This window comes from Mobula birostris, chromosome 9 (assembly GCF_030028105.1).
Source record: "Mobula birostris isolate sMobBir1 chromosome 9, sMobBir1.hap1, whole genome shotgun sequence".
NCBI classification, from domain to species: domain Eukaryota; kingdom Metazoa; phylum Chordata; class Chondrichthyes; order Myliobatiformes; family Myliobatidae; genus Mobula; species Mobula birostris.
Window position 1 is genome coordinate 48,447,806 of NC_092378.1, and position 26,238 is coordinate 48,474,043.

Below are 26,238 nucleotides of genomic sequence, written 5' to 3' on the forward strand. Positions count from 1 at the left end.
GACAGGCAATTCAAAGAACTTCTGGTGGGACTGGAAGTTGCACGGAAGACATTCAAGGATGTTGAAAATTTTCTTGGCCACTACAGAGCACCAAACTATGTGCAGCTGGTTGAAAACATACTTCCAGCATATAAAACCATGAAGTACAACACGTCACTGAAGGTTCATTTTCTGCATTTCCATTCAGACTTCTTCTGTCCAAATCTCAGCACTGTCAGTGACAAGCATGGCAAAAGGTTTCCTTTAATGTTAGTTGCTTTAATTCCTTTAATCCTTTAATGATTATTGTTGAACACTTAACCTAGAAGCCTCAGACACCGAGTACAAATGAAAATCATTAAAATATTTTTAGCTTAGTTGAATTATTGCAAAGTGTCAGCACCAGTATGTAATTAAATGTGTTATATTCCATATAACTTAATTTCTTCTTTCTCCAAATTCCTGCATGATACAAGTAGCCCAAAATTATATTTGTGCTCAGCTTCAAGCAGTCAATCATAAACAAAAACACATTTCTGAGGAAGCAACTGTCAAAAAAATTTGTTGTCCAGTGTAATCTATTTTAGGTTGTTATGTTTATTGTGTTTTTTTTGTTTTTTTGTGCTGCATCAAATTTGGAGTAACAATTACTTCACTTTCTTTTATACTCATGTACTGGGTAAACAATATTGAATTACTCCCATAATTTTGCATTAGCAATGGAAAGCATTTAATAGTGAATATTGAAAAAAGGCCTATCCTACCATCTTCCTAGAGATGCTGCCTGGCTTGCTGCTGCATTCACCAGCAACTTTTATGTGTGTTGCTTGAATTTCCAGCATCTGCAGAACTCCTGTTGTTTATCCTACCATACTGTTCAAATTCCCGTGAATGAAGCAGACTTGCAAGCACCTTGATCATCTTTCACAAAGTACACTAAAGGAAGCCATTCAGCCTATTGATTCTGACCCATCTCCCCACCAAACAATCACACTCGTCCCATCTCCTCCAAATTTCCCTGCAAGTAATGTTCCTTCAACAGTCTATGGAATTACTATATGACATTACTATTTTTGTTTGTATCAATCTACAACTTGCTAATGCAAATTAGATAGCTTTGTCAAGTATAAGAAGCAAAAAGAAATGTGAAATCAGTTTAAGCAGCTTCATAAAAAAACGAGACTAATGACTGTCTTAGTGAAGTAATATTCCACAAATGAATGGTAATCTGTTTCAGACATCAACTGTCCAATATAAAATAAAATATTTGTAAATTAATGAATAATCAGATATTGGTTTCAAATTACAATGATACCTTAATTTTAAATTATGTTTATAGAAGGTCATGAATATCCCGAAGTTTTGAACAAGTACAAAGGATTTTAGTACAACAATAAAAACTTCCCTATATCAGATTAATATTATATAAATAGGACAGAACATCAACCACAACAAGATTATAGGCCATTCAAGTCCCAAGCATGTCAAATAATTCATAATTGATTAATTTTTTCACATCTACCATCTTGCCACAGACAAATTTGTTCTGAATGTTCCTTACATTAGTTGCTTACCAAGGAAAATAATATACTGACAGACCAATCTTGCCTTTCATTCAGAAGCAGAAGTCTGAAAAATGTAGAAAGCAAGTCGTTGCATGATGCCTGACATTTGCAAGGCACTGCCTACCTGAACAGTATTATTCCCCAAGGTGCTTGCTCGCTTCCAACGCCTTGCTGACCCAGTTGCTTCACAGATCAGTTGAGCTAGCTTTCGCTCAAGTTCAGCTTGAAAGGTTTTGTCCTGTATATGGTTGTCATGCACACCCAGAAGTACTGAGAGGAGAAATAATGGCCAGCATTACAAACTCAAGTTAAAAAGCACTATTCACACAGTGATATAAAATTTGACCAGATCGCTAAAACACATCAGAAGCTTTTTGCAAGGATAACTGACAATTTGAAACAAAATATAAATAAGGACACTTTCTAGAAAAGCCTTTTGCAACTCTTGCCATTTTCAACATTCTTGCATCTTCAACCATAACTATTTCCTATAACAATATTAGAGTTTATTCCATGCTAAGTAATCCATAAATGGAGCAATTCCACTCAGTCACTTTCCCTTTTGTTAAGAAGCTTGGATTTACAGCATCTGCAAATTGTCTCTTGTTTGTGTTCCCTTTTGTTATAATAGCAATATACGAGGTTCATGTGCAAAATTAAAGCATAAGGGATTGCAAATACTATAATGGCATGGATTTAGAATTGGCTGACATATTGGAAGGAGAGATTAAGACTAGCCGCATTTTTCTCTGGATGATTACAGGAATGTTGCAGCGGTCATTGGCTGTAACTCACTTATTTACACTTACACTTAACTCACTTATTGAGAAGACTAAATGCAACACGTCTGTTATGCAGATATCACATAGCTGAAGTGACAGAGTACAAGATGCAAAGATAGGATAGGATGCAAAGAGGCTCCAAGATAACAGATGATGGCTGAATGGGCGAATGCATAGCAAATTTGTTCAACATACATATATGTGAGGCTATCAACTTTGGTTTGAAAATCAGAAAAAAAAGCTTTAACAGCGGTAGACTGGGAAAAGATTAGGTGCAAAAAGACCAGAGGTCCTTGCGTATCAATTGCTGGTAGCAAAGCACTCAGTTGAACAGGCAGATAGGAAGTATGTAGTCTGTTATCCCTCAGTGTAGGAGGATTTGAATTAAGGAGTAAGTATGTACATTTCAGCTGCAAGCACCTCACCGAGACCCTATCTGGAGTTTTGTGGGCAGTTTTGGTCTCCTTATCAGATGTAGAAATTTCTTACCATGGAAGGAATGTAATAAAAGTTTACAGGACTAACTCTTGCGATGCAAGGACTGATGTATAAAGGAGGGTTGGTTCTGTTTAAGTTCAATGACTAATTGAAAAATGAGAGAGGATCTCAGAGAAACCTATAAAATTCTAATAGAAGTAGACAGACAAGATAGAGAGTGGATGTTCCCAATAGCTGCAGAGTCCAAAACAGGAATCAGGCTCAAAACATAAGACGTGTCATTTAGAACAATGATCAGGAGATATTTCTACACCCAAAACCTTTGGAATTCTTCATTGCAAAAAGAAGTGGAAGTTATTAAATATATTTGAGAAGGAAATAGATATATTTGTAAATGTTAATAGCATCAAGGAATATAGGCAAAAAGGTGGGACTGAAGGACTGCCATGAATTATGAGCTAGGATTGAATGGCAGAGAAAGTCCAGAGGGTCTAATGATCTACATCTGCTCCTACTTTCTACATCAGATTATAACAACATATTGAGTGACATGTATTCATGTGTACTTTGCATGATCAATTCAATATATTCTTTTCATGGCTAAATTGTGATTTATCTAATTTTGCTTCAAAGATCAATTCCCTAGAGATGAGCTTCATGGTTCCTAGCACTCCCTGAGGTTTAATCTTCTCCTAGTTCTTTCCAGTATCATTTGAGGATGGGTTACTGTATACATACTCTGATAGTAGGAATGATCATGTCCAAAATTTTGTGAATCTTTGTGAATTCTTTCCTTTCCAATGGCCATACCAGTATTTAATCTGAACAGTTTTAGTCAGCTCTAGGAGCTGTTGGCATATTTGTCATCTATGAACAAGCTTTTAACAATGATTTGCCCTCTCTTCATAGTCATCCTGGATTGTCACATTTTTCTCATTTTCACATGATAACTGCTGTTGTATTCATCTCAACTTCAGCAATTTCAGTTAAGTTACTTTGATTAAACCAAAACAAACACCTCTACAGTGCTATGGTTCATTTGGCAAATGATTGGGCTGCATTGGAGGTAATGAGAGGTTTTAACTGGGTCTCAAGCTTGATTTTAATGTGTGTTCAGGAAGCTAATCTTAGCTGAAGATTAAAACTAGAAAAGGACCAGGCTCAGCTACAATTCCTGTTGTCAAAAGCCTTAATTTGTAAGGTCCATCTGTCCTGTTCAGCAGCTATCACATAGAGCTTTTTGAGTGACTAGTCAATGTGAAATGTTACCTCAGCAATGAAGTACATATGGCTAATTATTTTTTTCCCTCTATTTAGGTCTAGTGCTGTCAGTATTCAACAGAAGTCCACATTACTAAATCTTTTAGTGTGACCGTAGATATGCCAAGTGCGTGAGTTGCAGAAACATACCTGTCTTTATCCAAGAAGCCATCAGTAAATATGATCGGTTAAGTTCAGGGTAATAGATAGCTGTGAAAATTTAGAAATGCAGATTTTTTTTTTACATGAAACTGAATATTTCAAGTACAGTTTACATCTCTACAGATTTCTCCTCATAGGAGCTAAAACACAAGGTGTGCTTATTTTTGTCACATATTTCACAGTCAATAATTAGATTTGTTTTCATGCAGCAGCTCTGTTATTAGAATTACTGAAAGCACAAAATGAAATTCCATCAGGGCCAGATCCATATGACAATCACCAGGCTGTAATGTAAAAGTGAAAATGTCAGCCATATCATCAGCAGATACAGCAGTGTGCAATATATTCTTAAACATACTCCCCAGGTATTATGTATGATTTACTTTTCTTGCTAGAAATTTCCTAGTTACAGAAAGAAGCTGTGTGTTAGTTAAGCCTGTGTAATGATCTTTAAACATAACCAGGCCATTGACTACAGTAGCGAAATAGAAAATGCTTAAATTTGGATAGCTGGTGGTGTTAAATTCCTACCAGTGGCACTTCCTGGCAGCAAGGCTACCATGCTCTTGAATTTAGAAAATTGAGAGCCCTTGGCTAGAGAACATCCAAATCTATATGACACCTGCTAAGGATGACATATCTAAACCGTCAATATAAAGCAGATTATTTACATCTAATTTTTAAAGAGTAGACTGTATCTCATAAATCAGGTTTCCCAAGGGTTGCGTATCCTCGAGGATGTCAAACTCATTGTAGCACAACCATGTAACTTTTAATTTCCCTAATCAGGCAGGAAAGAATACACCTCAGTGTAAATATGTTAACCATCTTCAAGTCATTGATTCTAATGGGAACAATGAGCTGCAGGTAGCCTCCTCTGTGGATGTTAGACTGAACACTTCTTACATATGCATGGAACCAGCTCAGGTTCAGCATTATTGGAAAAAGTTCATCGAGTACTCTGCATTGTGAGTTACAGGTATACTTTGCCAATCAGTTACATGTAGAAATTGAGTGAACAATTTATGGCTTTTTTTTAATTCTAAAGCCAACTTTGAGGAGATTTGGTATGTCACCAAAGTCTTTAGCAAATTTCCACAGATGCACCGTGGAGAGCATTTTAACTGGTTACATCACCATCTAGTATGGAGGAGCTACTGCACAGTATCAGAAAAAGCTGCAGAAAGTTTTAAACTCAGCCAGTTCCATTATGAGTGCGAGCCTCCCAGCATCTAGGGTACTTTCAAAAGGTGGCATCCATCATTAAGGATCCCCACCGCCCGAGAGATGTTCTCTTCTCATTCCCACTACTCAGAGGGGAGGTACAAGACCCCAAAGACACAACACTTCAGAAACAGCTTCTTCCCTTCCGCCATCAGATTTCTGAACAGACAACGAACCCACGAACACTACCTCACTACATTTGCTCACTTTTTGCATTAATTTTTTAATACATAATTCTTATAACAATTTACAGTATATATTATGTATTGCACTATACTGCAGCCAAAAAACAACAAATTTCACGATATATGTCAGTGATAATGAACCTGATTCTGAAGTGTTTACTGTATGTTGTGGGCCAGCGTTTGTTTCTGAATATCCAATAAAGTGTGTTTGATTTTGACACTAAATACCTAAATTAGAAAATTCAGCACTTTTTAAACTATTATTTTTTTTTTACAAGTTGGCTGGTATATTTCTTAAATTGGATCATACACAAGTAGTTTCCAAATCAGTTCAACTAATTTGCTTCCATGTGCATCCACAAATCTGAGAGCATTGTTACATCAAGATAAATACATAACTTGAATAAATGGGAAAAGAACTTACGTTCAGCTGTCTTAAAGACAGGAAATCCAAGGTAAAAACTAAATTCTACCAGATTCAGTATCCTCAGTAAGTCGCTGACATCTGAGCCATTCAGGAATCCCCGCTGACTGTTAATAGCGAAGGTTATATTAACGGGGCCTTGCCGTAATCCTCCCAAATTCTGCACTGTGTGCGTAACATTTATTATCTGCATGAAATGAAGCCAAACAAAAGTTAACTGTGCACCAAAGTATAATAGCAGTTATGGAAATTTAAGACCAGGACGTTGCAAGATAAAATTAAATGGATAAGCATTTTACAGCTTCATGTCCTACTTCACACCGGGTAGAAGATATTTTCTCCTTTGAATGGCCTGTTTATGACATAAGTTAACTGGAGCATGAATTAATGAAAATAGGTTGTTTAGAACTTTCTCTCTCACAAATTTCATCATCGGTGGTCTTTAGTTAGCCATTTCATCTTGAATGTTTTCCATTTCTACTCCTCAAGCTAATTTTGACACAGCAGGGATTGGCTGGAGGAGGGTCTAAATTTTGATGCATTCTGGGATGCCATTTCACTGTCAATAAAAAATCTCACCTTCCCAATATAAGTTAGTCATAACAAATATCAGTCGAAGATATTAAAGGACACTTATTAAAGGAAGATGTTAAAGGACACTTGGGCTATGAAATTCACCTAAAATTCACCCCAGATGAGATGCATACTGCATCTAGATCCTAGTGGGGTTTATTTGCACACAATTGCATCGGGTGTTTGAGATTTGCTGATGGTACATGGACAACAGTGTAATTGTAACTGTAAGTTATCAACATAGATTTATAAAATATTACTTTATAATTACATCTATTAGAGAAGAATTGGATCCAGAATCACCGTAGTCACTATTCCACCCAGTATAAAAAGTTATTTGAAATACATTGAAGACCTTTGTCTAACTTCAACTAAGCCATTTAAAATTGGCATTTCTGTGGTGTGTACAGCAAAGCTGGACAGATAGCCATCTACCTATGCAGGAGGTGCAACAAATGGAATGGCACCAATGTCATCTTACAATCCAGATAAGTGGCAACTTTTTTAATTGGTACTGAAAGATGAATCATTCTTCAGGAACAGGCAACTGCTGTTTAATCAAGTAGGCAAATATGGAGGACTGGAATTACTTTGACATGGTAGGGATTAGCCGGTATAGAGGACCTATATTTTGTGGATTTTGAATTTAGGCCCATCCTCTCACATGCTTAAGTGTACACAATGACAATGACTTGGAAACTGTTGTCTGAATGTGCACAAACAGAAGGTGGAAGTGGAAATAAAGATTCACTGGATAACGTGGATCATATTGCAGGCTACCCGTCAGTAAAGTCAGAAATAAATGACGAGATGTCTTCAGTGCACCAAGAGAGTCTATAGTTTCTACAGATAAAGAGTACTTGAAAATATAAACATCCTCGATTCAGCACAAACATGGTCTACTGGGCAGCAGCTTCCAAATGCTTCTGGGACTTAGATACCTACAGCAGGCACTTAAAGGCATTGAAGAAATAGCACCAACAAAATAAGTGAAACAACAATAGCATCCTCCATCAAACCAGGTTCTTAATATTAACGTCCTGATAGCCAAGCCATGTTGTTCACTCTCAAAACAGGCATAACTATTCTTAGCTCCATTGTGGGCAGAAATTTCCAGGTGGACACAAGAAAGTTCCGAGGCTGATCTCGATACTTCTTTGTAAAAGTGTACCATCATTGCTGGCTCCTTAGAATCCTTGATCCGTTAGCTTTCCAAGTGGAGAAGCAGCAAATGGAATGGCACCAAAAGCTTTGACTCCATTCATCAAGAAGATGGAAATACATCAAAAGGGTGCATTTCTTTAAAAGTCACATGCATCCTATCAAGAATCTTCTGTCATATGTTGCAAAGACTGTAGTTTCCACATTTGTCTCATGAGCCATCTCAGAAATTACAGAACTGAGGTAGAAACAAGGCATTCTTAATCACAAGGGGTACTGAATGCTGTCTCCATTCTACAGCAGAGGCACTAATATTACTAACAAAAAGTTAGGTGCTTCTGGTTCAAGGATAAATGCTGACTAGATACTAAAAGACGCTGATTGAAATCATCACAGGATATGAAATCTTCAACATCTACTTAAACAAAGATGAAGCTTCAGTTTAACACTGCTTTCCGAACCATCAGTCTGGTGCTCAAGGTCATGAATTTTACCAGGATATCTACTAACTAGCAGTGCAGATGAAATAGAGTCCCTGAGGGGACCAAATGAAATGAGTAGTATCATTTTTCAAATTAACAGAGTATGCAGTGATTGGAGGTGCTTATTGCTGCAGAACAAATGGTATTAGGCCGTGAAGGCACATTTACAGATGATGCCTTTGAGACATTGATGCTCATTTTCAAGAAAAAAGGGTATCCAATGAGCATGCAAAATCAAAGACACCCAAGCATATTTTCACACCCTGATGCACAGCCATGTACAACCAATTACTCCTCAGCTAATGACCCTTCTAAAGCTTTTGTGAAACATTACAGAATTTCACTGGTTAGTGAGCCACACCATGAAGCAGCACATTCCTAGTACAGGCTGCAAATCGTACTGAAACTGTTACCTTATTGTAATGCTTCTCCTTGCACATTGGTTGCTTGTCTGTCCTGTTGGATGTGGTCTTTCATTGACTCTATTATGTTTCTTGGATTTATTAAGTATGGCCACAATAAAATGAATCTCAGGGTTGTAAATGGTGACATATATGTACTTTGATAATAAATTTACTTTGAACTTTCAACAAACTTTCCATTCCCATTCATATGACAGGCACGTGCTTACATTTCACATTCTCCCAAAATTAATTACAAAAGTACTTTCTGGAAATCTGTTACATAACAAAAAGGGAGAACCATGATTTTTTCTATTAAATAAGTTACCCCAAACATACCAATCTAGAAAGTGGATTTCACACATTTTGGTTCACTTTAATATTAGCAGTAAATCAAGTATCACAGGAAAGAAATCAAGAAATTGGTTAAAAAGATACTTAAAACAGCACGAGTGTAGCTTATATCTAGAAAGCAATACTGGAATATGCTTTTCCTCATGAGACTGTGCTCACTTGAGCACGTCCAATAATTTGCTGTGCAGAAATCACAGAACACCATCAGCCCCTCAACTGGCACTCCCTGTAACAGCCACACATGGCTGGGGAGAGACACACAGATTCCAGAAAGGGATATTGAAGTCCTGGTCAAGGAATGTGTATAGGAGTTAGATCCCGTGCATGTGTGCACCTGATCTTGCAAAGCCACTGCAACAAGGACCCCAGCAGGAAGTGACTCTTGGACTCTTCCAGTAATGAAAATACTTGTACAAAAGAGCAGAGCAAAATAAGCAGTGTCTTAAGATATACATAGCCAAGTGCACCCTACTTAAAACACTGCTGTCACATACAGACATAAATAAACACAGATATGCATAGAAGCTGTGACTATCCTCTCCTCAGTCCTTGCATTCTAACCACTCAAACATTCTCCTCAATTTGCCCCAAGCACCAAGAACAAATCTTCAAATGTTGGAAATTGACATGTTTGGGTACATAGAGAAATCTTAGCTGGCCTCAGTGCATAACCTGGTAAGGTTGTTTAACACTTCGCCTTCGTAGTAGAGTAGCTCAAGATCACATTTGTTGGCTGTTAGCCAGTGCAGGGTGCTTTTCAAATAAAGGAGGAGCATACAATTGTGAGTTGAAGGAATTGATGCTGTAGCTGTCAGCTATTCTTGCAGTGGTGGAATATTATTATCCTTATGTTGGAAGTCTTCTGTCCTGTTTGGCTATTCTTCCAGTACCAATAATGACAACCTCTGACAATGGGACTGCTATGAGAGACTGAGAAATACAAGGCCATGTTGCAAAATGAAACATCTCTTATGGCTGTTCTCTGACAGTCCTCTTTGTGCACAGGATGGAAAGCAGCAGGAAAAGTAATTACTTTTTCATGGAAGAGTGATACAACAAACTTGTGAAGGTAGTGAGCCATTGTGCTTTTAACATTGAGACTTCACCAGTTCTTTGCTGTTGTGTACCTTGAAATGGTTAATTGCTACCATGGCTTATAATGAGTATCACTTTCATTTTCATTGGCAATTTCTCTCCCCTTTTCTATTAGGCAAACGACACACACATCTGAGAGCATATACTGCCAGGCTTAAGGATAGCTTCTAACCTGCTGTTTGTAAGACGATGCAACGGTTCCCTAGAATGATAAAATGGACTCCTAACTTCACAATAGTTGTTATGATCTTGCACCTTATTGTCTACCTGCACTGCACGCTCTCTGCTGCTGTTATACTTGATTTTGCATCCATTGTTGTTTTTATATTTTCTAACTTAATGCACTTTAGACCATGGGAGGAAACCCATGCACACACAGGAAGACGTACAAATTTTCTTACAAACGATGCAAGATTTGAACTCTGAACTCCAATGCCCGAGCTGTAACAGTTTTGTGCTAACCACTATGCTACCATGGTGCCCAATGAATGAGTATGAACTTCATCAGGTTGGAAGTCTCTCTGCATGCAATTCTGATCAAAAAATTGTGACGTACGTTCTTCTAAGTTGCAAAGTTCAAGGGGGATATTAGAGAAAGGTTTTTTACTCAGAGAGTGGTTGGTGCGTGGAATGCACTGCCTGAGTCAGTGGTGGAGGCAGATACACTAGTGAAGTTTAAGAGATTACTAGACAGGTATATGGAGGAATTTAAGGTGGGGGGTTATATGGGAGGCAGGGTTTGAGGGTCGGCACAACATTGTGGGCTGAAGGGCCTGTACTATGCTGTACTATTCTATGTTCTATGTTTTTAAAGCCAATGATGTTGAAAATTAGTCCAAAGCACTTGAACTCTCAACCAATGTTACAAAGGCAGAGTGGAGATTTTCTGCAGGGCCATAACAGAGTCACTATTCAAGGTTATAACAGAGTTCCTTATTCACAAGTCAATAACATGCTAGTTTGTTTAAAATTCGTTAACCTGATATATTAACTTTTACTTTCTCCTCTTTCCCCACAGTTGCTGCCTGGTCTGTTATGAGCATTTTTAAAAATTTATAATGTGGCTTTCTCTTTGCGCCTTTTTCAGAAATATCACAAACTGGATCAATTCACTAGGTCATCCACGATAAACCTCATTGGAAAGACATCAAAAAATTTATATTCTGCTCCAGGGAATGTTATCTTAAGTCATTAGTTTGCTGTTTTTAGTTACAAATCAAACATATTTTTCTGTCCAATGTTTTCACAAAGCTTTTACAAAGTTTGCATCATTGCCATAGAAACCCATCAGACATCTCTTGCAAGGCCATCAAACTGCCTCTTCCTAATTATCCTTGTGCTGCCCTTAAGTTGTTGCAGACCTACTGATGAAGTTACTCCCGCAAGTGCTGTTGGGTGGGGAGATGGAAGCGTCAGAACCAACAAATGCAAAAGGCAAAAGTAAAGTCCTTATTAGTATGTACTATGTTGCAATAAAATAAACAATTTCTTATGTTTCCTTCACATACTTTCAATTTAATGTCTTCTACTACAATTTTACTAACATATTTCAAAATAAGTCCTTTTACTGCAAATTCTAGTGCACATAGACACATACTATTACTTTGTTCATTCAGAAATATTTTTATTTCAACTGCAATATCGTTGTTGTTAGTGATTTGTTTATTCCAAAAGATATTATTAGAGAACCTAGTAGGAGAGGGTGCTATAAAATTTACAGTAAATTAACAAAAAGAAATGTTGAGATAAACAATCTTCACACACAACATTCTCAGATAAATTAACAAATGTAAAATCTCTTGAAACTTGAATAACCAATGAATTCTGTAATGATGGAACTTTCAGAGACATTCTGGAACTATGAACTAAGATGCCCAAATGGTTTCTCCTCATCAATATTTACCTTGTTATCTTGTTCAGAACAACCCACTATTTAAAAGGCAGACTGCTGCACGTGATCACCAGAAGTCTCAACAACTCGCAAAGTGAGTTGCACCTCAGAAATCGAATACAATGGTATTTACCTTCTGCTCTTGTTTCCTCCTAATGGAAAGACAGCTCCCCTATCTACTCTAATCTTCCTCATTTACACATACATCATCTGGTATCACACATCTAAGGATAATAAAAGCATATTAATAATGTGGAGATACATAACATCTTTTCCAATATTTTAACATAAAAGGAACAGAAAGATATAAAACATATCCTTTTATCAGAAATCTCTAATTATTTGGAGAGATAAATACGTCTGTCTTCATACAGCAGCCTTCATCTCAATATCCTGAAGGAATACGCACACAATAAAGAATGTTTTGGAATGCAGTTACTGATACAGGATGGAAATGACCATCTCTTGTCCACAGCATCACTTTAATAATGAGCTGAGATTAAGTTTAAAACAAAGAGGCCACCTCTACATTGGTGTGACCTCGTGTACATTGGGGGACCGCTTCAGATTGAAGGATCTGAACAAATACACTAACGTTGTCACAGACTTCATGAAGCCAGTCGTGGATAAGTGATCTTAAAAAAATCATTTGAATCTTCCCCAACCAGAAGCCCTGGATGAACCAAGGGATCTGCAAACTGCTGAGGGCCAGATCAGTGGTGTTCAGATTTGGTGACCAAATAAAAGACAAGAGGTCCAGATACAACCTCCGGAAAGTCATCTCACATGCTAAGTGACAATTCCAGACTACATATGTTTGAATTATGCTTGACAGTTGAGCGGGGGCTTAAATGTTATCACACCTACAAAGTAAAAGCAGGCGACATAAATTACACCAAGGATTCACTCCCAGATTAGCTCAATGTCTTTTGTGTACACTTTGACCAACAAAACATGGAGCCACTTTCAGGAATTCCCTTAACCCCCCCCCCCCCCCACCCCCACTGACAACCCTGTAATTTCAATCTCTGGGGCTAATGTGACAGCAACCTTCAGGAGGGTGAACCAATAGAAAGCATCAAGCCCAAACAGGATGCCTGGACAAGAACCAAAGACCTGTGCTAATCAACTGGCAGGAGATTAAGTTACATCTTTAACCTCTCACTTTGGTAGTCTCAGGTACCCACCTGTTTCAAACAGGCTTCAATCATACCTGTGCCCAAGAAAAACATGGTTCCTGCTGCAATGACTATCGTCCAACAGCACATACATCCATTTGATGAAATATTTTGAGAGGTTGGTGACGAAACATATCAACTCCTGCCTGAGAAGCGATTTGGATCCTCTCCAATTTGCCTACAGTAACAGGTCAACAGCAGATGCCATTTTCTTGGCTCTCCATTCAATGCTGGAACATCTGGACAGTGAAGATGCATACATCAGGATGATCTTCACTGACTACAACCCTGCATTTAACACTATCATCTCTTCAAAACAAATCAGTAACTCCAAAAACTAGGCCTCAATACCTCCTTGTGCAATTGGATCCTCAATTTCTTCACTTGCAGACCCCAGTCAGTTCTGATTGGCAACAACATCTCCTCCACAATCTCCAGTAGCAGAGGTGCACCTCCAAGCTATGTGCTTAGCACCCTGGTCTATTTGCTTTGTACTTATGACTGTAAGGCTAAGCACAGCTCCAATGCTATATTTAAGCTTGCTGATTGTTGTCGGTTGAATCAAATGTGGTGACGAATCAGCATATAAAAGGGATATTGAAAATCTGGCTGAGCGGTGCCACAACAACAACCTCTCACTAAATGTCAGCATGACCAAAAAGCTGATTATTGACGTGGAAGAACATGAGCCAATCCTAATCAGGGGATCAGAGATGGAGAGGGTCAGCAACTTTATACTCTTCGGTGTTATCATTTCACAGGGTCTGTACTGGGTCAGGCACGCAACTGCCATAACAAAGAAGGCATGGCAGTGCCTCTACTTTTTAGAATTTTGTGAAGATTCAAGATGACACTTAATACTTCGACAAACTTCTAGATGGGCTGTGGAGAGTATACTGACTGGTTGTATCATGGTCTGGTATGGAAACATCAATGCCCTTGAATAGAAAAGCCTACAAAAGCAGTGGATGCAGCCCATGGATAAAGCCATTCATACCATTGAGCGCATCTACAAGATGTGCCAGTGCAGGAAAATAGCATCCATCAAGGACCCACATCATCCAGGCCATGCTCTCTTCTCACTGCTGCCATTGGAAAGGAGGTACAGGAGCCTCAGATTTCACAGCACCAGGTTAAGGAACAGTTATTACCCCTCAACCATCAAGCTCTTGACTAAGGGTGGATAATTTCACTGATCTTCACTCACACCAATACTGAACTAATTCCACAAAGGATGGACTCACTTTCAAGGAATCTACAACTCACGTTTGTTGTGCATTTAATATTTCAGTAATATTTGTGCAAGTTTGAAAATATATTGTACAAGTAAGCATTCTTTGTTTGTTAAATAATTTATTATTGGTTATATGTAAAGAATATGATCTGCGTATAGCATGACGCTACCACATCATACATACGTGCCTCACTTAAAAGTAAAAATGAAGTTAGACTCTCATTCCAGACCTCCTTGTTTTTCTTTCAATTAGTTTTATGTTTTGGAGTTACAAAACATAACAGTGGCGATGAGGAAGTATTAAACAAATTGAAGACAACTACCCATGTGTTGAAGCGCAGTGAGAAACAATCGGGTTTAAAAAAAAGGCAGCATAGCAAGAAATGGTCCAGTTAAAAAAAGCTGCAACACTAGGTTTCTTTGGAAAAGGAGATGAGCAAGTTAAAAAAATGCAGAAAATGGATGTATTCACAGGTTCATAAATAGTGAGTATCAGGCATTAATGTTAATAATAAATTTTTAAAAATGCAGAAATGGCTGGCTACCTCAAGAAGATAGATGCATTTGATTGCACAAGAGATAACTGGATTTTGCATACTGGATGGACTGAATAGTATTTTAAAGCAAGTAAGAAACAAATACAAACTTTGCAGGGTGCATTGGGTATAAAAGTATGCAGTTTGCTTAAAAGTTTGACTATTCCAACCAAACAAGCCAAAATGAGCTTTGCTGATATCATGAAAGCAAGGCAGGAACATTTAGAACCAAAACCATTCTTGACTGCAGAACACTTTGGGCTTCATAAGCAAAATCAAAAGGAAGGGGATTCTATTTCAGCATATGTGGCTGAATTGAAGTTTGTGAGCATTCTCAGTTCAGTTACGGGCTTAATGATTCACTGAGAGATCATTTAGTTTGTGCAGTCTTACAAGAACACATCCAAAAATGGCATCCAAAGCACAACTTGCAGTTAAAAGAGCAGTTGAAATAGCTGTATTAACAGAAACCTCAGAGAGGCACGACTTGAGTTACAGTCAGGAATGAAAATGAGCATAAGCAAAATTGCAATGTCTAAACAGAAATTGGCCTGGTGGAACAAATTGTGTTAGCATTATGGCAGAGGCTTGCGAACACCAGACCAATGCAGATTTAAGGTGAAGCTTGCAGAAAATGCAACAAAGGCACTTTCAAAGAGCATGCTGGGCAGACAAAAATAAATGGAAAGCTGCAGTTTCAAAAAGAGCACTAATCTAAATGCTGTTGATGAAAAATCTGATAATGATGAGAGTGATGCAAGACTGGATAGATAACCTTAAGATTAAAAAATGAAAATTAACAAAAGACATGCAATGGCGTGAATGGCAAGTTAATTAAAATGAAATTGGACACGGGCTCAGCTGTTTCAATTATTCCACAAAATTAGTTTAAATGGCATTTCAAAGATACTGTAGATATCCAACGAAGAACTTATACTGTTGAAAAGATAACTTCTGTGAAATGACATTTGTAGCAGTGAAATTCAAGCCACACTGGGCATTACATAAAATTACTGCAGTACTGTGCTAAACTCTTAGGCACATATATACAGCTAGGGTGCATAAGACTTTTGCACAGTACTGCAGTAATTTTATGTAATGCACTGTACTGATACTGCAAAAAAAATTCATGACATGTGTGAATGATTCTGATATGGGTCTCCATTGTGGACTGAGAGTGGGAAGGAGGCAGGGAGAAAGGCATCATGGTTGGGAAAAGGGGAAGGGAGCAGGAAGCACCAGAGAGACATTCTGTAATGATCAATTGACCATTTGCTTGGAATCAAACGACAGCGCCTGTTGTCTCAGGGCTGCGTGTTTCTGCACACACACTACCGCAACCCCCCCACCCCCACCCCGGTACTCCTTCTCTGCCACCTGTCCCACACCCCTACACCCGAACCATTTCCAACATCCTTTTCTCTAGGGTGGTCTAAGACTTTTGCACAGTACTGTATGTGGTAAAAACAGGAGGGCCAGCATTGTGAGGCCAGGGGCGGCTAAGACAACTACAACTTGATTGGATATCCATCCTCTATTTGTTTCCTACATTCACTGGAATAGAGCCAACTGAAAGTGAACTAGGAAAGGTACTGGATGATGCCACAACTGTCCCCATGCTGTACACCATGAACTACTGTCAACAGAAGACAAACAGCTGTTGGTGCCAAACTCTGTGCCTTTGAATGGAAAGCATATTGGACTAAGGAAGGACCATGCTGTTCAAAGGAATAGTGTAAGTGACAAAAGCAGTGGTCCAACTACAACAGTTTTTGTAGGCAACATATCTAAGAAAGTTTCTACTATGTTCATCAGACTAATGCAAAATGTGGCTTGCGTTTAAACTGGAAGATAGTTCAAGGAACTTCAGTAAAGTTGCAAGCACTCGGCTTTTGTGAGTATAGAAAACCAGAAAATACTCTGCATTGGTATATTTGTATATCAGTGCACTTGTAATGCTACTGTGACACTGTAAGTACCTTTGACATCAATAAAGTATCTATCTATGTTTCTTAAAGTTACTGCATGAACTTCAAGGAGGAGACAAAAAGCTGTTTGTAAAAGTGCATGCAAAGACCAAAGCCCAGCTGGATGAATGGAAGGCCAAAAAGAGTCAATGGAGATATGAAAACAAATGATTCATCAGATGATGTTGTGGACAAGGAAACCAACAGGAGAGATCAGATTTCAATGGGGAGCAATAGAAGGACTAATGAGTGAATACTCCAATGGTTCTCTCAAGTGATGCTATGTCTTAGTTTGGAGAAAATTAGAAGTCAAACCTTTGAACCTTTATTTGATTTTGAGAAAAGATGGGGCTCATTTGCTCGTTATTATCATTTGAGTTAATTGATATAATTTTTCCACGATCTAATTGTAAATTTTAAAAATATATTTTCTTTTCTTGCTGGTGGTTTGATGTTTATTTTTAGAAGCTTTTTGTATGACGCATGACTCTGGGGTTGTACACCTAATGGGTTCTTTTCTTTTTCCTCACTTTTCTGCTTAGTAGGATTTTTTTTGTTATCAAAAAATTTTTTTTCAATCTTTAAGATAATGTTTTTTTTTGAGGCATTGTAAGTGTTGTTACTTCGATGTACTCATGTTATTTTTCCTGTATATAACAATAAAAAGATTTGAAAAGAAAGAGAGTGAATACTCCAGTGAACTAAATACACCTTTTCAAGATCAAGATGCACAAACCAGACAGAAGAAATAGGAAGAGAAGGATGACATAAGTGCTATGGAAATGGAAGAGGGTAAACGAGACATAATTTCTCGAGAAGTTAGTAAATACAGAGATACAAGAAATTTGAAGAAAAAGGAAGCTGAGGAAAAAAAAGACGAAGTTGAAATAGACAGAAGAGATAGCAAGAAAGACCATGAGTAAGACTATGATAAAGAGAGAGAAAGAAACAAGGACCATGAGAGAAGGATTGAAGTAGATCCAGAAAGAAAAGGAGAAGAAAGGTGCCCAGAGCTGTCAGACCAACTTCCTGCAGACTCAGAGACAACCTGTACAACCACCATGGAAGAGGCTCCAGAACTAAGATTGTTTTCACAGCCACAAGTCTCACCTGCCAAGCAGAATGACTTCCCTTGTCAGGAAAACTATTATCCTACAAAAGTAAAAAATCCTCTACAGCGATGAAACCTTTAGGCCTGAATGGGATAATTTAAAATTTACAATGCTGTGGATGTCTGTATATAGTAGTTGTATTATATTGTATATTGTGCATATAGTTGAGATGCATTCTCTATTGAGTCGGAGTTTGTAGCTACGCAGGGAGGAGTGCTGTGTATTTAGTATTTCAGTAATATTGTAAATGTATTGTTTGAGTAAGCATTCTTTGTTTAGGTAATTCATTACTGGTCATATGTGAAAATAAGTGAATTGCATACGTCATGAAGCTACCATGTTATATGTTTGCACCTCGCTTAAAAGTGAAAATGAAGTTAGACTTGCATTCTGGTCTCACTTGCTTTTCTTCCAAATAGTTTTATGTTTTGGAGTTTCAAAACATAATGTTTTTGATATTTATTATTTATTTTATTATTATTTTGTTTCTTTTTTCATTTTTTCTGTATTTGTACAATTTGTCACCTTTTTCACATTGTTTTTTTGCCTGTCTTTGTCACTCGTAATTTTTCATTATTCCATTGTGTTTCTTTGTATTTACTGCGCACGTCTGTGAGAAAATGAATCTCAGGGTAGTATATGTTGAGATATACTGGGTGCACTTTGATAGTAAATTTATTTTGAACTTTGTCAATCACCTTTGCTCCATCCAAAATTGAAATTTGTTGGTGGCCAACCAATTTAATTCTAGTCACCATTCCCATTTCGACATGTTAGTCCATGACCTCCTCTACTGCCAAGATGATGCTACTCTCAGGTTAGAGGAGCAACACCTCATGCTCCAATCTGATGGCATAAACATCAATTTCTCCTACTTCTGGTAATTTTTCCTATGTTAAAATGGTGCTGAGCTGCAGTATCTGTTGAGATCATGGCTTAGGCTTAGCTGCTTTTTTAAAAAAAAGTATTTGTAGTGATAGTCTTGCGGACAGAGGGGGAAATTAGAGGTCAGGCTAGGGTTTAGGGAACGTGATGTGAAGGAATTAGAAGTCAAGCCTCTGCTCCACACTCTGCATTCGAAGTCAAACAACACGGACAAAGTGACAAAGGACATCTGTAATCCGAGCCTCTGCTCCGCACGCAAAGGCCAGTGACTAGGAGTCTATGCAAGCTGGTGATATGAGGGCCGGTCAGTTGGCACACCTAGAGTTTGGGTTCCCTTTATCGGTTAGTTTGGGGGGTTGATACCAAAGATCAGAGCTCGAAGGTTAATTGGTGGTCTGGAAGTTGAAGCCTGATGGCCAAAGCCTGGATATGGAGGCTGTCTGCTGGTTTTGGAGCTGAAAGACTGTCATATGTGTTAATCGGTGGGACAGCGGGTAGGAGGGGGAAAGCAGGGCTTCTTTGTTGTTGTTTGTTGCTTGTTGTGTTCTGTTGAGTATCGTTGGTATGTTGGTGCAGAAATGTATGGTGACACTTGCAGGCTGCCCCAGCACATCTCTAGGTTGTATTGGTTGTTAATGCAAATGATGCACTTCACTCTATTCTTTGATATACATGTGATAAATAAATCTGAATCTTCACACTTAACCTATGTATGATATCACAGAATGCTATTAACTTGGCCTTGCCACTCTGACCCTTAAATATACTACTTTACATAAAATATATTATTAAAATAGTTACTTATTCTGGCTTGCATGGATATGTCATAAGACAGTGAACTAAAGAGAAAGGAGAGATTAAATACCATAATTTTCTGAAGTACGTTTCCTTTTTGAGACCTTTGTAGGTTTAATCGGAACACTGCAGTTCATTCTCACCTGAATGGCAAAGCCTTCAGTTTCATGTTGCCTGCGGCGCACTTCTGCAAATGCCATTGTCAGTCCCCTCTCAATTCTCTGAGTGAAGTTGCAGAATCTCACATCAACATAACGGGGGACAAACTGCAGAACTGAAGAGAAAGGAGACACAATAAGCACTGACATTTTATGAAGTACATTTTGTTAGCATGCCACCTTTGGAAAAAGAATCAGTTAAACTGTCCTGAGATTAGGAATTTCACTTTTGGAGTATTTTTGAGGTAAATCTTCATTACTCACCACACAGGATGCTGGGAACATGTGATCCAGAGTGGAGATAAGAGATTGGACAGGAACATCTGCTTGCACTAGCAGTGACTCAGGCAAAGCCCACTTTGTGGAAGCAGGGCTGTTTTGACTGGCCTGAGCTTGTGCTGCTGTTGGTGGCAGATTAGATCGTCTACTTGGGCCATGTCATATTGCAGCTGAAGCCAGAAGTAATTGGCTCATACGCTCCAGATGCTGTTGTGGTGACCTCTGCTGACCAGACCTTAGAGAACGTGACTTTGCTTAAACAAACAGCTGGGCCTCAGAACTAGAAGGTCAGAATAAATCAGGACAACTTAAAGGCTATTAAGGTTTTCAAAGCTCCTGTGGAATTTTGAGTCTTTCTTGAGTACCACAAATAATTCGGTGAGCAGCATGGATCTCACAAGTAGATGACTCTTGTCTAGGAATAGGCTATCTAGGAGAACCAAAAGGGTCTGGAACAGAATGCAACTTTAAATACTATCAGTTTCAAGATGAGTGATAATAACCATGCCTTTTCACAGTAATCCCCATTAAAGACCGCTTTTCATTAGGTCATAGAATTAATCCTGTAGAGTTATTGCTCATTTTCTTGTAGACAGTCCCTGCCTTTCTTTCCACTGTGACCATATTATGTTCTAGAGGCAAAACCCAAGTCCTGTCTGGTGTCCATTATAACTTTCAGTCATACACTGATAATTCTTTCCATCTCTCCATCCTACCTATTTAACACTAGCCTAATCAGAGGACAATTTACAATGATCAAGTAACCAACTAACGGGGACATCTTTGGACGTGGGAGAAAATCAGATCTCCTGGAGGAAACCCACATGGTCATGGGAAGAATATACATACAGTGCCAGAGTTGAACTCCAAACCGCAACACCTCAAACCGCAATAGCGCTGCACTATTATCTGGCTGCTTAACTGCTGATACCATCAAATAAGTCTGATTGAAAATTAATTAATTATATTTGATCTGAATTACCAAACTCCATTCACTCAACTTCAAACAACATCTGTACTTTATTTTTTTTGGCAGCAGTGTAATATTATTGTTACACAGTGACAAAATTCAGGGGTGTTCTATCCTTGAAAATTCCTGCAGTCATCCCATAATCAAACTCCCAAATGGCTTCAAATATCTCAAGGCAAATAATCCCAACAAAAGTGTCCTTGTTCTTGAGGCAAATGTATTGTATTGTTTATTTAGTAAGTCTAAGCAAATAAAATTCACATCAAAAATCAAGAGGTACACCAAACAGTTCAGAAATAGTTCTGAGCTGTAAGCTTACCATTTGGTAACTACAGGAGCCTTTAGTCTGTTTTCAGACTCAGCAGTATCATCATGGTATTTTCCATTTTGTTATCAATGTCTTGGACTTCTTTTGAACTTCAAAATTTTACCTTTTTTGGCAGCATCATAGCCAGTTTCACATTCAATTATGTTAGAAAATAATATTCTATCACAATTTGACCTGCCTTTCTTAAAAGTTCCTTTATTGAAGATTATTGATTCACCTTTTATTTCATTATGCAGCAGAGACACAAGAGACTGTAGATGCTGAAGCTTGGAACAACATGACAATCTCTCTCCTTCCACTGGTGCTGCGTGACCTGCCAAGTTCATTTGGCACACTGGCTATGGCTTTATTGCACATTCCACAACATGGTATCTAGAGAAGCATCTTACAATCCTTGAGTTTGACCTCCACTATATTACCATGTTTGATGAGCCCAGATCATAGGTAGATTAAAGCCTCTCCAATGATCATTGTATTAACCCTGCTTTTTGCAGCTTTAATTTCCTGAGGTATACAGAACAGTACATTACTGTTATTGTTTGGGCCCTCCAAACATCAAGCACTGACATTGTCTGCAATGTCCATGAGTATATATTACTGTGACTCAGGAGAGCTTTTACACAAATCTGACAGTAGTACTAGCTCGTGAAAGGAAGAACTGAAATGAAGAAATTTCTCAGTGAATGACAACAACCAAGTGCTTTCTCAAAGGTACTAATTATGTCTACCCAATACAGGCAATACCTAGAACTCTTCATTAACAGAGGCGATTTGCTTGTTCTGCTGCAGTCTTGTTTTTGTTCTGTTACTGCTTGTGTTGTTGTTTTGAACATTCTGTGCATGTTGAACATGCTAACATGTTGGCCCTGGAATGTGTGGTAACACTTGCAGACTGCCTCTCCCCCCTGCTGTGTTGGTTATTAATGCAAACAACTCATTTCACTGCATGTTTTGATATATGTGTAAATAAATCTAAATCTGAATCAATTACTTTGGTCTACTGAAAAACAATGTTGATTATTGGTCTTGTAATTACTCCAGCTACCTGTTTATCCTATTGATTACCTACACTGTACATCAGGAGGTTATATGTTTGCTAGAATGAAGTCATTTCTCATGGCCTTCCAACATTTCATCAGTTATCCAGGAATGCACTGTAGTGACAGTTGGCCAAACATGGTAAAGCAGAATAGGAGCTATCTAACTGCCTACAACTTCCCAAAAGGACAAAAACACATGGCATTCAAGGCAACACAGCTCTGAATGGTACCCCTCTTGGCCTGGGAAGAAATGCTTCATTTGACAAAATGCATTTCACTTCATTCTAAGCAATCAAGCCATCATGGACTCAACTCAAATAAAAAAAAATCAACATCTTCCCACTCACTGATCTCCCCTGATTCAAAATGGCTGGTTCAGATAATGTCTATCCTGTGACTCATTTTCCAAATGCCTGATTCAGAAGGAAGACAGGAAGCAGGTGGCAATCACTACAACTGTTCTGGCAAAGGGTCAGAGTTAAACTATTGATTGACTTACTTTTCAGAGACGCTATCTGACTTGCTGAGGTTTTCCAGCATCTTCTGATTTTGTTTCAAACTTCCAACACCTACAGTTTTTGATTTCCACTATAATTAGGCCACTGTTGCTAGAACTGGTAATTCCATAAGACCATAAGACATAGGAGCAGAATTAGGTCATTGGGCCCATTGAGTCTGCTCCTCCAGTCAATCATGGCTGATCCATTCTTCCCCTCCTCAGTCCCACTCCCTGGCCTTCCCCCAGTAACCTTTCATGCTGTGTCCAATCAAGAACTTATCAAGCTCTGCCTTAAATACACCCAACAACCTAGCCTCATTCCAGGTAACTCTTCAGTTATGTGCTGGAAGAGCTGTTGGGACTGCCTTGGACCAGTGCTGGCAGTGGCTCATTTCTATAATTGGAGAACTGCATCTGCTAATTGGTCCTATTTTCTGCTGAATGGCAACAATGGTTTTCTTAAATGGCTAGCTGCTGGGGATCTCAACCAGCTGACAGAAATGCTATAGGATGGGGCATATCTAGCTCTAAATTCGAGGGTTAAGCCTGATTTGATGCTCCTTTGGAACCAAATACAGTCTTTGGCACTTGCTGTCACTTCACTGCCAACAGCACTGTGGAATCATAGCTCAAATGGGTCCAATTGATAATTAATTAGGTCTGGTCCATTTGAATTAATGAACCACTCATTCAACTTCAAAAACTGTTCCTGTTTCATTTCCCTTTGTAGCAGTCTCAACAGCATACACCACTGCTACACAACAAAGGAGTGATGATTTCCTTTGATCACAGTTCATCTGAATCACTGAATAAACTGAATTATAGTTTCAGAATATGAAGTACAAGATTTTAAGGTTGAAATACAGTCCCCATTTTAGTGACAAGAAACAGCTTAGATCATAACTTTTTTTTTGAAGGGTGAGCTCCTGCAAACCTTTGTTTTGCATATTTATTCTATTTTGGTCTATCATAAATGCCCACATTTAAGACAGTATGAATATAAACCTATTGTCTGTAGGTACACAGTTGGATCAGTATTTTATAGTCAATGGGGTGGAGTTGTTGGGGTAGGAAATGTGACTTTAGATGGCAGTATTAAACTTGCCTAGTACTTTTCCTTTGAAGGAAATATAACAGACAACTAATACTAAACCAGCCATTAATGTTATAATTAAAGATAATTCCTCCTGCACATAATCATGCAATGGTTTCAAGACCAAATTCCACATAACTTGCTCAGCAATTCTCATTATTCCTCCACCCACAGCTCCTTTTCAATTATCTTCAATTTGTAACTTCTATCTATTGACCCTTCTGCCAGTGTTAATAACTGTTTCCATTCTATCAAAATCACTCTTATTTTAAGTAGGACCATGTCAGTTCCTTTGGTTTCTGCACAATGCAGAAGCTCTATTCTCTAGACCATTTTAATCCCAACATATGGTTCTGCCCACACATCAATCAGAACACCTTTTCAAAATTTTTCAGTCATGTTGCTTTCTGCCATGTGTGCACTTGTAATTTTTTAAAAACCCTCATTAAAGAAACAACTTTAAAAAAGGTAAGAAATACATGCTGCAAATGAAGGAGGCCATCTTGTCATTGGCCCATGTGGTGCAAGGATGCAATACAAAGAAAGAGAGAACACAGGAAATGAGCTGAAAGAAAGGTAAAAACAACAAGATTGAATTAGAAAAAGATAACAAAATAAGGTTAACACACCTAAAGTGCTGGAGGAACTCTGCAGGTCAGGCAGCATCAATTGAAATGAATAAGCAGTCGATGTTTCGGGCTGATACCCTTCATTAGGACGAGAAAGGGAGGGGAAAGATTCCAGAATAAGTAGGTGGGGGAGGGGAAAGAGGACAAGCTAGAAGGTGATAGGTGAAGTCAGGTGGTTAGGGCAGGGGGGATGAAGTAAGAAGTTGGGAGATGATAGATGGAAAATGTCAAGGGCTGAAGAAGGAATCTGATGGGAGAGTACAGTGGACCATGGGAGAAAGGGAAGTAGGAAGGGCACCAAGGGGAGATGATCAGGTGAGAAGAGGCAAGAGGCCAGGCTGAGGAAATAGAATAGGGAAGTGGGGGAGGGGGAGAATATCAATGGAAGTTGGAGAAATCGATATTTATGCCATCAATTTGGAAGCTACCTAGACAGAATATAATGTGTTACTCCTCCAACCTCATATGCCATCTAGGTAGCCCTAACCTGATAGCAAGAACATTGATTTCTCCAACTTCTGGTAATTGGTGGTAATCTATGACATTGTGGTCATCACTGAGTCACGATTGCAAGAAGGTCACAGTTGGGAGCTTAACATCCAAGGATAGACATCATATTGAAAAGACATGCTGGTGGCAGAGGGTGTTGAGTGCCTTTGTTAGTAAAAATTGAAATTAAATCCTTAGAAAGAAGTGAAATCAGATGCAGAATCTTCATGAGTACAGTTAAGAAACTGCAACAGTAAAAAGACCCTGATGGGAGTAATATACAACTTCCAAAAGTAGCCAGGATGTGGAGTACAAATTACAACAGGAGACAGAAAAAAGGAGTTCAGGGTACTTGGAGGCACACGATAAAATATGCCAAAGTTAACATGGTTTCCTTAAGGGGAAATGTTGTCTGACAAATCTGTTGGAGTTCTTAGATGAAATAATAGGCAGGATAGACAAAGGAGAGTCGGTGGGTGTTTACTTGGATTCTCAACTCTTTTGAAAAGGTGTGAACATAGATCTTTGTCTTCTTCAGCCTGTCGGATGACTGCATTTGTTACTTTAATGGCCAGAAGATCCATTTTATTGAACTGGAAGGAGACCAATTCTGCTACTACATTCCAATGGTTTTCCCAAACTATATTATGTTTAAATTTAGAAAAAATTAGAAGTGATATTTTTGATCCTTCGGTAAAATTTGAAGAAACTTGGAAACCATTTATTCAACATTTTCATAAGATGTAATTTGACCTTTCCGAATCCTTCTTATTAACTTAAAATATATGAATAGAGGAGCGGAGTTGACGACATTATGGAACGTGTTCGATTTAAGATATTGGTCTAGCCCTGTTTTGTTCCGTTTGCTTTTTTGGGTTTAGAATTTAGTTCTTTTTTTTGAGTTTTTTCTTTGTATTTTTTTTCTTTTTATTTCTTTTTTTCTTTATGATTAATTACATCATGAGTTTGGAAGTCTATTATACCTGTGTTATCTGAAATTTTTTCTGTATATGTTTATTAACAATAAGACTATTCCAATCTCTTTGTATCAACATTGTTATTTTGTTCAT

The 26,238-nt window shown here is 38.2% G+C and overlaps 1 protein-coding gene across 1 annotated transcript in view; it reads right to left on the bottom strand.

The window, feature by feature from the left end:
* Positions 1 to 26,238, bottom strand: part of LOC140202405 (uncharacterized) — a 270,611-nt gene that overhangs the window by 79,950 nt on the left and 164,423 nt on the right. The window contains exons 5-8 of the mRNA XM_072267279.1: positions 19,827 to 19,957; positions 6,020 to 6,206; positions 4,175 to 4,234; positions 1,669 to 1,814 (exon numbers count right to left, since the gene is read on the bottom strand). Coding sequence (XP_072123380.1) covers positions 1,669 to 1,814; positions 4,175 to 4,234; positions 6,020 to 6,206; positions 19,827 to 19,957 — 524 coding nt within the window. The remainder of the gene's footprint in view (positions 1 to 1,668; positions 1,815 to 4,174; positions 4,235 to 6,019; positions 6,207 to 19,826; positions 19,958 to 26,238) is intronic.